General features: G+C 47.3%; 1 protein-coding gene across 1 annotated transcript in view; it reads right to left on the bottom strand.

Moving 5' to 3' along the window:
- Positions 1-10,978: 10,978 nt before the first annotated feature.
- The window catches only part of LOC135820067 (uncharacterized), a 28,156-nt gene continuing 23,355 nt past the window's right edge, over positions 10,979-15,779 (bottom strand). The window contains exon 2 of the mRNA XM_065333373.1: positions 10,979-11,266. Within this exon, the coding sequence (XP_065189445.1) occupies positions 10,979-11,266 (288 nt within the window). The remainder of the gene's footprint in view (positions 11,267-15,779) is intronic.

The raw sequence follows: 15,779 nt of genomic DNA, 5'->3' as shown, positions 1-15,779 counted from the left end.
CGGGGATCTAGTGAATAGGGTGGAGGCAGCGCGTGGGAGACTGAGTGAGTTCCGGGTGTTCCGTGTTTCGGAGAACCAATTATAAGCCTGCATATGCAAGGGTATTTTATTTAGTAATATTTTATGTATGAGAACACAGAGGTGGAACTTATGTCGAGTGGAAAGGGGACTGATCTTGGCAATTTCGTAAAGACTAGCGGAGGGAAAGCGACGATCTTTGCTAAATAAGATTTTAAGGAGCATGCGGTTATGGGTTTCTAGCTTGTTCAATACAGTAGTAGTTATGCCACACCAAGCAGTATCACAGTAGTCAAGTAAGGGCAATATATAGCAACGATAAAACAAGCGTTTGCAAGAAAGAGGAAGATGTCTACAGTGGGCTTGAAGAGCCCCAAGGATGGAGCTTGTGCGCTTGCAGACATACTGCACATGGGGTGACCACGACAATTTAGAGTCAATAATAACGCCAAGATGCTTATGCTCTTCAACAATGCGAATAGCAACACTTGAAGAAGGAAAACAAAGTGGCAGGGAAGGGGGAGAAGGGGAAATGTACATAGCTGCCGTTTTATCAACGTTTGGCTGCAACTTCCAATCATGCATCCAGGTTATAACTTTCCCAATGCTATCTTGCATGGCTTCGTGCAGGCGTATAGGGCAAGCATTGGAGCAAAGCAGAGCTGTGTCGTCAGCGAAAAGGCTGACACCTGGGGCAGTATCGGGGAGGTCATTAATATACAGGAGAAATAGCAGTGGCCCAAGGATTGAACCCTGGGGGACTCCAGAAGTAACGGGTAAAGGCTCCGATAACACAGTTGAGAGGCGTACAAGCTGATGTCGGTTAGAGAGATACGATGAGAGCCAGCCGATAGCCTTGCCATCAATGCGATATACTGTTCGCAGTTTAGCTAAGAGACCCCTGTGCCAAACAGTGTCGAAGGCCTTTGCGAGATCGAAGAAAACTAAACCAACATGGTTATGGGCGTTCCGGGCGGTGTGGATGTCTTGCACGAGGCGGGTAACCTGGTACCTGGTGGAGTCACCCCGACAAAAGCCCGACTGTGCTGGCGAAAGTGAAATGCGAACATGATCATAAATGATGTCATATACAACACGTTCGCACACTTTTGATAACGTAGAGAGCAATGAGATAGGGCGATAGTTGCTGGGGGTGGTGCGTGGTCCTCTATTTTTGTAGGTGGCCACGACTACCGCAGTTTTCCACATGGCTGGGAATTTCCCTTCACGAAATGACATATTCAAGATAATTGACACAGAATAGGCAACAGACGGAGCAAGAGCTCTCCAAACTTCGTTGGTAATTCCGTCTTGACCAGGGGACTTGCCAGTTTTCAGATTACGGAGATATTTCCTCACTTGGACTGTACCAGTCGACAATGATAGGAGGGACGCAGGTATTGAGGGTGAAGGGGTGAGTGGTGGTATAGGCCACGTAGGGTCGTCAGGAAGTCCAAACGACGTAAACTGCGTGTTCAATATGTCTGCTATGTCTGCGGGATCTGTTGCTACCGTGCCGTCTGAAGCTGTCATTGATCGGATCGGCTCCCGACTACAGTTCTTACGGAGATGGCGGAGAAATTGATGGAGACTAGGGCGATCATGGGAAGACAGGGTGGCATGAACCGACTGTACATACTGACGATGGAGGGTACGTGACAAACATTTCACTTCGTTACGCTTGCGCTTAAAGGCAATGAAGTTTTCACTGGTTGGATACTTCCTATAAATGCTATACAAATCTCGCTTCAGTTTCACAGCACACTTGAGGTCCGGAGTGATCCAGGGTCGGGATGCATCCCGCATAGTAGGACGAGGCCTAATGTAGTCTCCTGTCCGCGGAATAACTTTGTAAGGCAACAGATGACGATGGAATGCTGACTGTAGTAAAGCATCAAACAGGACAATGGCATCATCAACATCAGAATGCCGATGAAGTAATGACCAGTCCAACCTAGACAAGTCTTCATTCACAACCTGCCAGACACGGGTAGGCACTTGTTTATACCTGTACTGAGCCTGGGGATGGAGGGACGATTTAGCAGTCGCTTGTGGTGTCGAGCACGATGCATAGTTGAGCGTACAAACAACCTGCAGATGATCAGATGTGCCAAGAGGAGCTGCGTGGTCGACTGAGAGGACATGTTGGGGTTTGTTGGTTACCAACAAGTCAAGACATGAGTTGGCACCCGCTGATGAAGTGTATGTTGGGAAACTCACTAGTTGTTGGAGCCCAAGCATTGAAAAAACTGTCTGTAGGTTGGTACCGGCTGTAGAGGTGGATTCAGAAGAGCACCAATCATTATGTTTGGCATTAAAATCCCCCGTCAGGAAGAAGTCACACTCGTCATAGCAAGAGGACTGTATAGCATCGACCAGCATATCCGAGAAGAAGGACAATTGTTCCGCCGTTTGGGAAGGGGGTCGATACATGCAACATACAAGAATAGGGTTAGGGGTGCATTGAGACTTAACTTCCACCCAGGTAGATTCACAGCCCTGACGCTGCAGGTCGGGTCTGTGGAGAATATGTCTCTCACTCTCTCTTCATAACATCGTCGCTTTTCTTTTTCATGGCGCCGATAGACAGTGGTGTGTGGTGCAGATCGATTTGAGCGTGCATGAGGATTAAAAACCCGTATATCAAGTAAAGTATGCTCAAAACGACTGCCCCACAAACCACTGACCGCTACATCAAGCCGCGCATGCTCCTCCACAATAGCAGACCTGTATCTCATTCTCTCTCCAGTGAGTGGCTGCAGCTGTGGCTCAATGGAGACATTGTGACAGGTCTCTTGAAGGAGAGAGGCTGTCACATCCCGGATCTCATTATGGCGGATAATGGTAAACCCACGAAGGGGACATGACAAGGCATGGTCAATACCATTGTCCCGTCCACAAGAGCAATGAGTTGGTAACCTCGGCGGCATCCAACCATAACGGAGGCACAAGCCGTCCATGAACTCAGCTTTGCTCAGTGAAAAACCATACTTTTTCAATGGACGGCAAGTCAGCCAACTCGAGGCGCCAGGTTCACGGGCGAGGACAATGGTGTGTCGCACTGAAGGCGTCTGACGCATCATTGCTGATACGCCGTGCCGACTCCGCCTGGCTATGACGCACTTCCTTCTTCCTCTTCGCCTTCTCCCGCTGGATGCCAATCAGAGAATTCCCAATATCAGAAACACGATCCACGATACGCCGGGAGAGAGAGATGCTGTGATGGCGACAGACGACTCATACTGGGCGCACAAAGTCATCGGGCTGACCAGGCCCAGGCCACCCAAACGACAGGGCATTGCTAGTACTTCCCTCAACACTGTGCCAGGCGGTGGCCGACCCGTCATTGCTGGTATAAGCTTCGTGGTTATCACGTCCTCCAGTGGCTGGAACTGGGACGGAGAAATAGACTGAACGCGGCATAGGAAAGCCCAGCGACTTCTCAAGCCCGAGACATATGCATAATATGCTGCCTGGGGCTGCGAGCGAGCGAAATCAGCCAACCGAGTTAGCTCATCAGCCCACTAGGCCACTCCCGGACCTTAGTCGATCCAAAGTTCTCCTTGAAATCAGCTGAGCCGATGGCTGCCCCCAGGTACCGGGCTCCATTACACGTAACGACGTGACAATAGACCCTTCATGAGGAGGCCTTCTGGTAATTTCAGTATATTCTTGCTGTACTCATACTGTGGGTATGTACCGGTAAATACAATATTTGCCTGCACCTTTGTGGGCTCATACATGCCGGCTGGCAGGCATGTTATAATAACCCTTTTTCATATTTGCAATGGCTATTTACCTCAAATGGTTGGCTCGCACGTCGAAAAGCAACGCGAGTGACCTGCGGCTAGCTCACGTCGAAATTTGGAGTTTTACGCCAAATTTGACGTGAAATTGCGCGTCACATCGGAAATAACGTGTAAACCAGGGAGTCGTATAGACCCTATACCGAGCGAGGTCAGGCGAAAATTAAATTTTGGAAAACCCTATCGAATTGGGTATCTACGGAAAGCTTAGAGCTTCAGGCGTTCAAATCTAAAATTTGGGCTGGGTTAGAGCAACTGGAAGAGAGTTATGGGTGTTGAAAGGAGCCCGACTACGTGATTTTTTTGTCGCGACGAATGTACGCGTGGGAGCTCGAAAAATGGCACCCGGCACTCGGGTCCCAAGTCGCGACGGAGAGTGCATGATGTAATCTCGCGTGTCACGTGCGTGTACTTCGCTATGCTAGCGGCTAGCGGCACCGCTGCGTGCAGCACTCGAGCCGAAAACTATTACTTTCTGAAGAGAAAATGTTTGTTCCTCTGCAGAGCTAGAGAAGGGAAATGTGCAGGATCGCCAGTGCATGTACTATTTGCTGTGAACCGGTGATGGTAAGATATTTGGGATCCAATGACGAGTTGGTGGCAACGGGAGCGGTGGCTGCTGTTGATGGATGATGTCGGAAGAAGCGCTTTCTCAAGACAAGTTTCTGCAGACGACTCAGTGATTAGGAATTTGAAAACATAATTGTGCTCGAACGTATTGTTTGTTCTGGAGTAGTACAGTAGAGAGACTTTGTTAGAGACATGGTCTGTGTGAAAGTGAACGTTCCTCACTTTCTCTCTCACACAGGTTATGTTTGGCTGACAACTATTTGTAGTGTTGCCTTGATTGAGTAACACTGACAGCATTGGAAATTTGGAAATAGTTTCCATTTCTGAAATGATGCATACAATTGGACAAAACTTTGCAAGAAAGACATAGCTTTCCGAAACAGTACCTGGGACCGGGACTGAAGTAGCCATCTCCTTGCCTTCATCACCAACAAGCTTCTGAATAGATACAAAATGCTGCACACCAGACGCAAGCGAAGTTTAATCGGATTGATGGCGATTCGCTTGCTTCTGTTGCTTTTTAGATTGGTGCACATGCCTTCCCAAAGCAATCCTCCTTGCTGAACAGTGACACCAGTCGGGAGCCATAACGTCGGTGCGCCTCTTGTTACGCCAATGAAACTTGGTAGTCCGAAGGATTAGGGGGCGCTGAACACGATGCAGCAACAACCTAAGGCGTAACAAGAGGCGCAAGGACCGAAACCCGCCCTCGAATATTGGCAAAAAGCGAGAGACAGCGCGTCGACAGAGAAACGTCTGGACGCCGCGCGAACGGGTGGAGGCATTGCTCCATATCCTTACCAAAGGACTAGAAACTTGAAATCGCCCAAAAAGAGCAAGGAGACTGCACAAGCGAAGTTCAAACGCAGGTCAGTTTTGATGCCTCCCGTAAAAATCGAAAAATCGAGTAAAAACCTATGTGCCATTACATCATCGATTTTCAATGGGCCAAGCGCGACAAGCGAAGTCCGTGAACTGGTCACGCGTCGGGCGGGGCGCGGGAAAAAAATAATATTAATAATAAATAAAAGTAACTGTCTGTCAAAATATTATATTTACTGTCTTAGACTAATTTTTTTGAGGCTGAGTATACCATGGTATACGACTCCCTGGTGTAAGCCTCTCTACATTGTACTTGACTGACTGACTAGTCGGCTGCCATTGTTACGGTAGCTGCGCCTGCGCTACTTCTGCTGCCCTTCATGCTTCATCGGATCGGAGTCTGTCGCGTCGGTACCGGTCACGATGAAGTCTTGCCCAGATCAGAGGCGGCCGCATAGCCATAGCCAGGTCTACGTCTGCGCCAGGCGAGCAGGGTAGAAGATCTAGTACATAATGCTGTACGATCGTACTGACTGTTTGTGTAGTCTGTCTGTGTAGTGTGTAGTGACTTGTTTACAGTTGCAGTTGAATGTCGGACACACTGTGAAGAGCTCTGTTGAAGAAAGACTGAGCAGTTGTGTTGCCTGGTTGAAAAATAAGCAAGTCAGTCACTGAGTCAGTGTTTTGTTTTCAGAACGTTTCGACCTCGTGCTCAGGGCGGCCCGTGCGTTTCGGTCAGCACAAACCCAACACGCCAGTACTGCAGTGCAGTGTCATTGCTAGTTTGTTAGCGACTGCCGGACAATGTGGTAGCGGTTGAGCCGGTCGCAGTCGTTACAACGGCCCCACTCTGCGTGGAAAGCAGGTGGGGCCGGTTTCTCTTGTAGGTGTACGTGCTTGCCACGCCACGCAACCGTTGGTGACGACGCATCCCTCTCTGCATCGTCGAGCGCAGCAGCAGCAGCAGCAAGGTAAAAAAGAATAACCGAGTAGGACTATTATTTTGTGAGATTTGTTTACAAGCGAGGGTCCCTGGTTCGAGTCCTGGTGGTGACAGTCAATTTTTTCTTCAGACTTTTCCCGTTTGTGTCTTTCCCTCAAACTAGTCAAGATTTTATGACCTGGGGCTCCCCGCGTGCTGTGGGTACAGTGAGGGCTGCGCCCCACCCGCCTGTGTGGATTCACAGGAAGTGTGAGTTACGAAGTCTGAAGAGGATGTTGAACGGTCTCTGCTGGGATGACGACTACACCATAGCTCAGTGGTTAGAGCATCGCTAGCTACAAGCGAGGGTCCCTGGTTCGAGTCCTGGTGGTGACAGCCAAATTTTTCTTCAGACTTTTCCCGTTTGTGTCTTTCCCTCAAACTACAGTCCATTCATAAAAAGATGGGTCCTGGCTCTGGCGAGCTCCCGTATTTGGCGATTTTTCGTGATTTCATCGTACACAGTGCAGTGCTGCGAACTTTGAAATTTGAAAAAGGGTCCAAAAAGGGTGCCTGAACTGGGGTTCGAACCGCAGAATGCACTGTTGCAGGCGGGGTCAAACGGCCTGGATTTTGATGGTTTTTCCCAATTCAGTGCTTTTGGGGCAAAACCTGGCCGAAATCCTATTCTTGCTATGGCTTGCTTTTTGGACAAAAAAACTTCAGAAACATAATTGGAAGAGGATTCCATATGGGATTGCAGAAAAAAATTCTAAAAAAATTCAACGTTTGACCCATTTATGGCCAAAAGCTAGAAGTTCATTTTTTTCTGAATGGACTGTAGTCGAGATTTTTTTACTACATTTAACCCTTTGCCGGTCTAACTCAATGTATGTGAGGGGTGGTCACGCAAATACATGTACACACAACCAGCAATAACTCAAGAACCATGTGATGTAGGTATGGGTAAACCATATATTTTCAAAATCTGTATGCCTGAACGCGTCCAGAAAATTCAAATATGACTAGGTCCAGGCAAGGATAGGGCCCATTGTAGCCCTTCAAGTTGAGAGAAAATACAATTGCGAATGAAATACACGAATATCACAGCACGAAGGGCATACCAAGTTCGTGATGGAGCTGAAGTCGTACGATAAACAATCAGGTAAGGGCTACGTCTTTACAAGAAATGTAGGTTCTCTACAATACCGCCATTGAACACCAACACCTCGCCATCGGCGATACGCCAGCAGCAGCAATTCCCATTCCACGATAGTGCAGCTTCGGTTTATTCATCTCAGGGCTGCTCGCGTCAGATTCACTCTCGCTCAGATGAGCACTCAGGCGCGAGCTTACACATGCCGTGATTATCACGGCCAGGCGAATCAGCTGATCGCACCTGACGAGTCCTTGTGACAGTCGCTGTCGCCGTGTCGGCAGCAAGAAGGCTTCCTCTCTGTTTGGAGAATTTTGTTTCTTCATTCGTGGACGATATATTTTTTGAACTAGCAGGACTCAACGGAGCTCTTTTTCTCAATACACTACACTGCAAAACCTCCCGGGAGATCCAGCCTGGACTGGTGGTGTTACTGCTCTCAGAACGCTTGTCAAACACGGCCCCAAGAGATGCACTCGCATTCTCGAAATGCACGCATGGCGGATGGTCGTCTTTTCCAATTTCAACAAACTTCAGTCGATCGATACGGCAAAAATGTGTATGGTAAGCATGGTTGTTTTGTACATCGTCAGAAAGCCTTGGACCTCAGCTACGCGTAAAGCGCCATTTTAGCTGTCCCCTAGCAACAAGACCCCCAAAAAATGAGGGCCAAACGTACCGATACTATAGTATCGGTTCGCTTATGGTAGACCGGTAAAGGGTTAAGTCCACTATGCTCCCGAATGAATGCGGAAAGTGGTGGCAGGGCCCTGCTGCTCAGCCGACCTTGGTGGTCTCGGCGTCTGCACAGACAAAGAGCGCCACGAAAAATAGAGAAGGACATAAGAGAGAGAGAGAGAGAGAGAGAGAGAGAGAGAGAGAGAGAGAGAGAGAGAGAGAGAGAGAGAGAGAGAGAGAGAGAAAACAAGACGAGAGCAAGACATGTATACTATACGGAAGTGCAGCGCCCACTATTAGCGCCCACTATTAGCGCCCACTATTAGCGCCCACCGTGACATCCACTGCAGAAGGATAAAGAAAAAGGATACGTTGGATAGGGAAATGGGGAGGGGGGGGGGGGGTAGGTCTAGGTTGTAGACTACATACACTGAACTGGTGTATGTATGTACAGGTAGACTACCTCTAATTCAAACACGATAATAGTAATTCGAACAATTATATTCCGTGAGCCGCTCGAAGTACGAAAAATGTGCCCGCTGGAAAGTTCGAACTCTGTCTTCGTACAGCAGAGCAGTCTGGAGTACAGTGTGACTATGTCCCTCAACCAATTTGAAGTTCATTTTTTCCCCTTCTCTAGCCAAGAGTAACTAAAAAAACGATCCCTGGTCTGCTCCAGGATCGACACTAGTGTTGAAGAGACCCCCACCTTCTCTCGAAATTGGATTCAAGCCTGTGAAAGGCAAAGTGTAAAGATGTGATTGAAGGCGACTTCTTCCAGGTGGCTGGCTCCTTTTGCGGATCTCAGTGGCTTGTTATGTCGCGCCAGCTTGTGCACAGAGACGTTTGCGACTGAACTGTGAACAACAACACTATTCATGGGAATTCGTAAAAAAAACTGTCTATGCCTATGATCCACTTCCGTTCTTCAGAACGATGTGCTGCTCTCCGACTAGCTTACATGTCGCAGAGAAGGTAGCGCTGTTCTTTTCCGTTTTCCAGTGTTCACAGGTATGGCTGCACAGCCCCGCCTCCCCCTCTCCCTCTTTGGGGTGATTGACTGGCTGGATCGGATTTCGTTGTGCGCAGCACTGTACTTCTGTCTGTTCACACATGCACACACACACACACACACACACACACACACACACACACACACACACACACACACACACACACACACACACACACACACACACACACACATACCATGTACCATGTATACGCCCGTCGCAAGAGAAGCATGCAAATATGCAAGTGCACTGGATGTGCACCCACAGCTTTTCTCTTATAGCAACGATAGCGAACAAGATCTGAATGAGACAGATCAAGACTTCCGCCAGATAACTGTCTAATCCACACAACTGGCAAAGCCATGTGAATCGACCACCAATGCACACCTGGTCTACACCACACGCAGTACTTCGGCATAAAACGGCCAAGACAGGTACCTATGCACATCCTACACTTGCCGGGGTAACCAGTATAGGCAGCACGCTGCTTTGATAGACGCAGAAACTAGATGCACTGCTGGTACCTTGAAGTGAAATGGGAGTTACTTTACCAACCAGCCTCGGCTACTGAGTACTGGGAACCCAGAGCCAACAGACATACCAACAACCTCAAATACACACACACACACACACACGCACACACACACACACACACACACACACACACACACACACACAATTCACATTGCAGTGGTGTATTGGGGCTTCTCCAGCATTACATCAGTACAAAACAGTGGTGTATTGGGGTGTCTCCAGCATCACGGCAGTACAAAACAGTGGTGTATTAGGCTCATCCAGTCTGTCATTGTGAAGTGTTCTCCACTGTACAGCACTGATGTTTGGGTCAGGACATTTGGATGCACAAAAATCAATGTGTCTGCGTTTTCATGTATAAGAGGAAGGACCAAAATGTTAGGGGAAATTGACTATCAGTTCACCAAGGTAACGGTAGATTTATATTATCGTAAATATTAAATTTCATCGTTCGCGTGAGACTCGGCTGGAAGCCTAGTTTTCCGCATCCGCCGTAGGAACGCCACCACCCTCTAGGATCAAGGCGCAGATGCAGCGCCTAAACGGTGGGAGGTGAGTAGAACAGACCCACCACCATGTGATCAAAGACCGAAATCCCGTTAGCGGCATCCATGTTACCTTCGTGCCAGGCCACGAGTTCCCAATTAACTGTGGGTCGCAGCACGGCTGGAAAAATTCCTTCCGCTTCCAAGCAGGACTTGCACCTGGTACCCTCTGCTTCTCAATCATGGTCTTAGACCGTAGAGATATACCGTAAAGTCGTGCATAAAAGTCGCGGCTTCTATGACGTTCTTGGGAAAATAGTGCAGGCTTCTATTCAAGACAGGTATTTCTATGTATGTCAACACTAAAACCAGGCCTATGTGCCGACAGTGCATCTTGAAAATCCTGGTTCTAAAGACCACCTGGCTTTAACGACCGCTTTCGTTTGCACCGTGGTACCGTGGGGTGGTCGCTTATAAACCAGGTTTTACTGTAGTTGTTGCAGAAAAGCGTTGGGAGGTGGTGTTAGGTGTAGTGTGTGGTGCATGCCACTCAGCTGAAGTTGTGCAGAGAGAGAGATACCTGCTTGAATCCTGCTTGTAGGCACTACACCGGGCCACTGTAATGCTACGTGGGAAAATCCAGGAATTTCACTGTGACAGCAAACACATCTGACCTGCGCACTCTGGCCTTAAATGTACTCTTGTTTATTAATAGAATGGTGAAGCTTCAGTGGAGACTTCAACTCCATTCCAGTGTCGTGTTTTTCAAATGAATGCTTCAAGTAACTTAAAGTATCTTGACGTGTGTGAACACTTTGCTTCAGTTTTGAATCCTAGAGATAGTCGGTGACGCCAGTTCCTGCCTTATGTGGTTTCTTTCTATCCTCCAGGGACATACAGGAAGACAAAATCATGGCTGATGACTCATCCAGACTTGAGCGTGAGTTTATGTCAAAACCTATTGCAGCTCAATTCTAGTTGTCTCCCCCATCACAACCAGCACCATCACCACCACCAGCATCACCACCACCACCACCACCAGCATCACCAGCACCACCACCACCAGCACCACCACCAGGTCCACCACCAGGTCCACCAGCACCATAACCACCACCACCACCAGCACCATCAGCACCCCCCCCCCCCCAACTGCGACCAGCACCATCAGCACCACCACCAGCAACACCACTAGCACCAACACCACCAACGACACCGAATCCAGTATTGAATTGTTTATGTGGTATGGCTGCTGAGTCTAACTCCTTACAGGGGGTTCCAAGTTTGAATCGTGTGAAGGGATCTTTGGACCAATGATCATCTTACACGGTGCAAACGTTGTAGTTGCCGACAAGTGTACTGACTACATCATAATTCCTATCTGGTTGCCAAGGTTACTTCTTTGGTAGAGGAGACGGTTTCTAATAGGATATATGTCGCAAACCGGAACGGACTCAATACTCACTTTCTCTCTTGGTATTTTGATTAGAAAACATATGTCACAGTGAGACTACGATGTGTTTTACTCCGAGCCAAAATTTGATGGCTCTGCGATGACCAGAAGCCAGACAAAGCAGGTGAGTTTTTGACGTGTTGCTTCGCACTGCGACTGGCGTTTTACATCTTTCGAAAAATCAACTTTTTGTAGCAGGTAAACAGCGGCTCGCCTCTCGCCAATAAAGCACCTTATACCAATGAAAAATGATGGAAGCACACAAGGCTTATTGTTACTCTGTACTGGCCGTCGTGGAGCGATAGCAATTACCGCATTTCAGAACTCAGAGTGAATTTGATGTGCACTCTAAAACCTTTCCGGTTTGGAGCCACCTCTGATTTGAAGCGAAAAATTGGGCAACTTGAAGGCAATGGGCCCACCCAAAGGAATGGCTCAGTTCGATTGACTCTGGCCTCAGAGTAACTTAAACATGCCAGTTTCCTTCCACAAACATATTTCGAGTGAACAATCCAAGCTGATGATTGGTTTCAGTCTATACAAATTTGGCTGTCAAACCGTTCCGGTATCGAACCGTCCCCTCTACCTAGACAACACCTCTATGAATGCGGATTCAGGCATTGCGGATGTTGTGTGGGGTAGAAATAGCAGCTATTACCTCTTTGTACTCCAACCGTTTAGTGCACCAGAGGACATTACAGTAGCATAGCCAGTGGCTGGCAATGGCCAAGTATTCAGGAAAGAAGTCTAATGGAAAGTGAAGGATAACTTTGGCCTGCGTCTGCTTTGTGCAGACTCACTCCGGAACACCATGATTGTCATGGCTACCCACAACGACACATGCTTTCTAACACTATTATGGCTGTTGGAAAACGCAACTTTTGCAGTCAGAGTTTTGTTCGAAATCCTAGCATTCACTCCTGACGATAGAACTCTTCCGCTGGTCCCCAACCCTCACATACAGAGGAACAGTTCTTTTTCTAGTCAATAATCTTACAGTGTATATAAATTTTCTGCTTGTCTGTGCTGTGACCTTTTCAACCGTTTGTTTACTTCTGTATGATCAACTCACTCTTCTCATCACCTATGACGGATCTGTTCCTATCTTGTCGTCAATATGGATGTTCTTGACGGCAAATGCAGAGAGTAAGTTTATGATCATCAAAAGGTCTTTACCACAAAACAATATTGATCCCTTCTCGGTGCAGTCTAGTAAACTTTTGTGGTCAGAGTTTTATTTGAAATTCTATCATTCTCTCCTGACAATAGTGCTGTTCCGCTGCTCCCCAACTCTCAAATACAGAGGAACAGTTCTTTTAGTCAATAATCTTGTAGTGTATGCAGGCCCGTAGCAGCCCCATTTTGGTTGGTCCGGCAGGATCCGACCTCGAAGCTCCCTCCCCCCCCCCCCCCCCCAAGCCCACACTCATACATATGCCGGTACATGTAAGTGTACAGAGTGTACATGATTGTACGTGTATGTACATGTAATTGTATATTTCACATGCTTTTGCTTTAGTTAAATAATCTTCCAATGAATATTGATTTTCTACTTGTCTGTGGTGTGACCTTTTCAACCGTTTGTTTACTGCTGTATGATCATCTCACTCTTCTCATCTTCTATGTCGGATCTGTTCCTATCTTGTCGTCAATATGGATGTTCTTGATGGCAACTGCAGAGCGTAAGTTTATAATCATCAAAGGGTCTTTTCCACAAACCAAAATGAATACCTTCTCGGTTCTTTCTATTAGAGTCCGTGGCGGCTGGGGTGTCCGTGGTGTGCTTGAGCAGCGCTTTTTCACCCACAATCTTTCCTGTCTTGTCAATTTAGTGATTGATGGTTTCTATCGCACCTTACCTGGAAAGCTGTGGCACTCCTTAGGCGGCTGGGTATAATCTTTATGAATGCGGATTCAGGCATTGTGGATGTTGCGTGTTGTAGAAATAGCAGTTATTACCTCTTTGTACTCTACCGGTTTAGTGCAGCAGAGGACAATACAGTACCACAGCCAGTGGCTGGCAATGGCTAAGGAATCAGAAAATAGGCCACTGCAAAGTGAGGGATATCTTTGACCTGGGCCCGCTTTGTGCGGACTTGCTCCGGACCACCATGATTGTCATGGCTGTGCAGAAAGACACGTGCTTTTCCAACTCTTTTATGGCTGTTGGAAATCACAACTCTTTTAGTCAGAGTTTTATTCGAAATCGAAGCATTCACTCCCGACGATAGCGCTCTTCCGCTGCTCCCCAACCCTCACATACAGGGGAACTGTTCTTCGATCAATAATCTTCCATTGTATATTGATTTTCTACTTGTCTGTGGTGTGACCTTTTCAACCGTTTGTTTACTGCTGTATGGTCAACTCACTCTTCTCATCTTCTGTGACGGATCTGTTCGTTTCTTGTCGTCAATATGGATGTTCTTGACAGAAACGGCAGGGGGTAAGTTTATTGTCATCAAAAGGTCTTTAGCACCAACTAATATTGATTCCTTCTTGGTTGTGTCTAATAGGCCGCCGAAGTCTGATGTCACTGCTTCTTGACAACCCCTAGTTACTTGGCCACACGGTGACAAACAAATGCCGCGCCACCTGCGCTTGTCGTGTTTCCAGTGGCAGCAACATGCAGTGAACACAGCTACAGCATTATTTTGATATAGGAGCGCGTGGGCAAGATTATGTATTTGGAATAAACTTCTAATTGTCGCCGAGTTTGTGGTTTTTGCTTTGCAGAGAAGGAGAAACTGTAGGTGATTTTTGCTTAGCCACTGCTGTGCCTGTACTGTCATTCAGCTTTACATGTTGTCGCCGGCCAAGAAGCAATGATGGGTGTCTCTTCAGACTGCTATTTCTATCGCGCGATCGCTGATTCTTCTTTCTTGTTTCTCTGCAATATTGAATTCCATACTAGATTTTTTCCAGTCGGGATACCCTTTTTTTCAGCATCACTTTTCAACGAGGACGAAGCAAAGTCGGCCGAACGAAGCCCAGAGGAAGAAAATCACCCTCTACACTTCACCATCACGATACTGACATAGATACGAGACGAAACAACTAAAAAATCCAGAAGAAAACTGATCGGTCATCATCGCGCTGACTTTGGTCTGAGAATTTCTATCACGATCAAAAATGTACGAGGAGCAATCAAAATAAGCTACAGCCGTACCTATATCACTCTCTACTCCTTTTTCAAGACACAAAAGTCGACTCTCCATTTTCAAACCAGGAACCAGACATACCAGTGGTCCTTTTCACCTGCTCCACGAGCGCAGGAAATGTTCACCAAGGGGCGCAGAGCAGCATCCATTCCAGAAAAAAGAGCTAAAATACGAGTGAGACTACATGCCTGAGTACATGAGTACATGCAGAAAATAGTCAATGTCAGCGTTTCTGCTCCAAACAGCAACTTGCTTCGACTAGCTACAAAGATTACACCAAAGGATCAGACAACAACCGTTTTCTTCATTTTTTTGACAGGTGGCTTCCTTGTGCTTTGCCCAGCACGCCAAAAATCACACCTCGGAGGAGTACAAAAATTACAACTCCCAGATGTCCTCGATTGCTGGCCATGGACATTACAGTAGCATAGCCAGTGGCTGGCAATGGCCAAGTAATCAGGAAAGAAGTCTAATGGAAAGTGAGGGATAACTTTGGCCTGCGTCTGCTTTGTGCAGACTCACTCCGGAACACCATGATTGTCATGGCTACCCACAACGACGCATGCTTTCTAACACTATTATGGCTGTTGGAAAACGCAACTTTTGCAGTCAGAGTTTTGTTCGAAATCCTAGCATTCACTCCTGACGATAGAACTCTTCCGCTGGTCCCCAACCCTCACATACAGAGGAACAGTTCTTCTTCTAGTCAATAATCTTACAGTGTATATAAATTTTCTGCTTGTCTGTCCTGTGACCTTTTCAACTGTTTGTTTACTTCTGTATGATCAACTCACTCTTCACATCACCTATGACGGATCTGTTCCTATCTTGTCGTCAATATGGATGTTCTTGACGGCAAATGCAGAGAGTAAGTTTATGATCATCAAAAGGTCTTTACCACAAAACAATATTGATCCCTTGTCGGTGCAGTCTAATAAACTTTTGTGGTCAGAGTTTTATTTGAAATTCTATCATTCTCTCCTGACAATAGTGCTGTTCCGCTGCTCCCCAACTCTCAAATACAGAGGAACAGTTCTTTTAGTCAATAATCTTGTAGTGTATGCAGGCCCGTAGCAGCCCTATTTTGGTTGGTCCGGCAGGATCCGACCTCGAAGCTCCCTTCCCCCCCCCCCCCCCCCAAGCCCCCACACTCATACATATGCCGGT

This window comes from Sycon ciliatum, chromosome 6 (genome assembly GCF_964019385.1).
Source record: "Sycon ciliatum chromosome 6, ocSycCili1.1, whole genome shotgun sequence".
NCBI classification, from domain to species: domain Eukaryota; kingdom Metazoa; phylum Porifera; class Calcarea; order Leucosolenida; family Sycettidae; genus Sycon; species Sycon ciliatum.
This window is presented reverse-complemented; position numbering and strand designations above follow the sequence as displayed.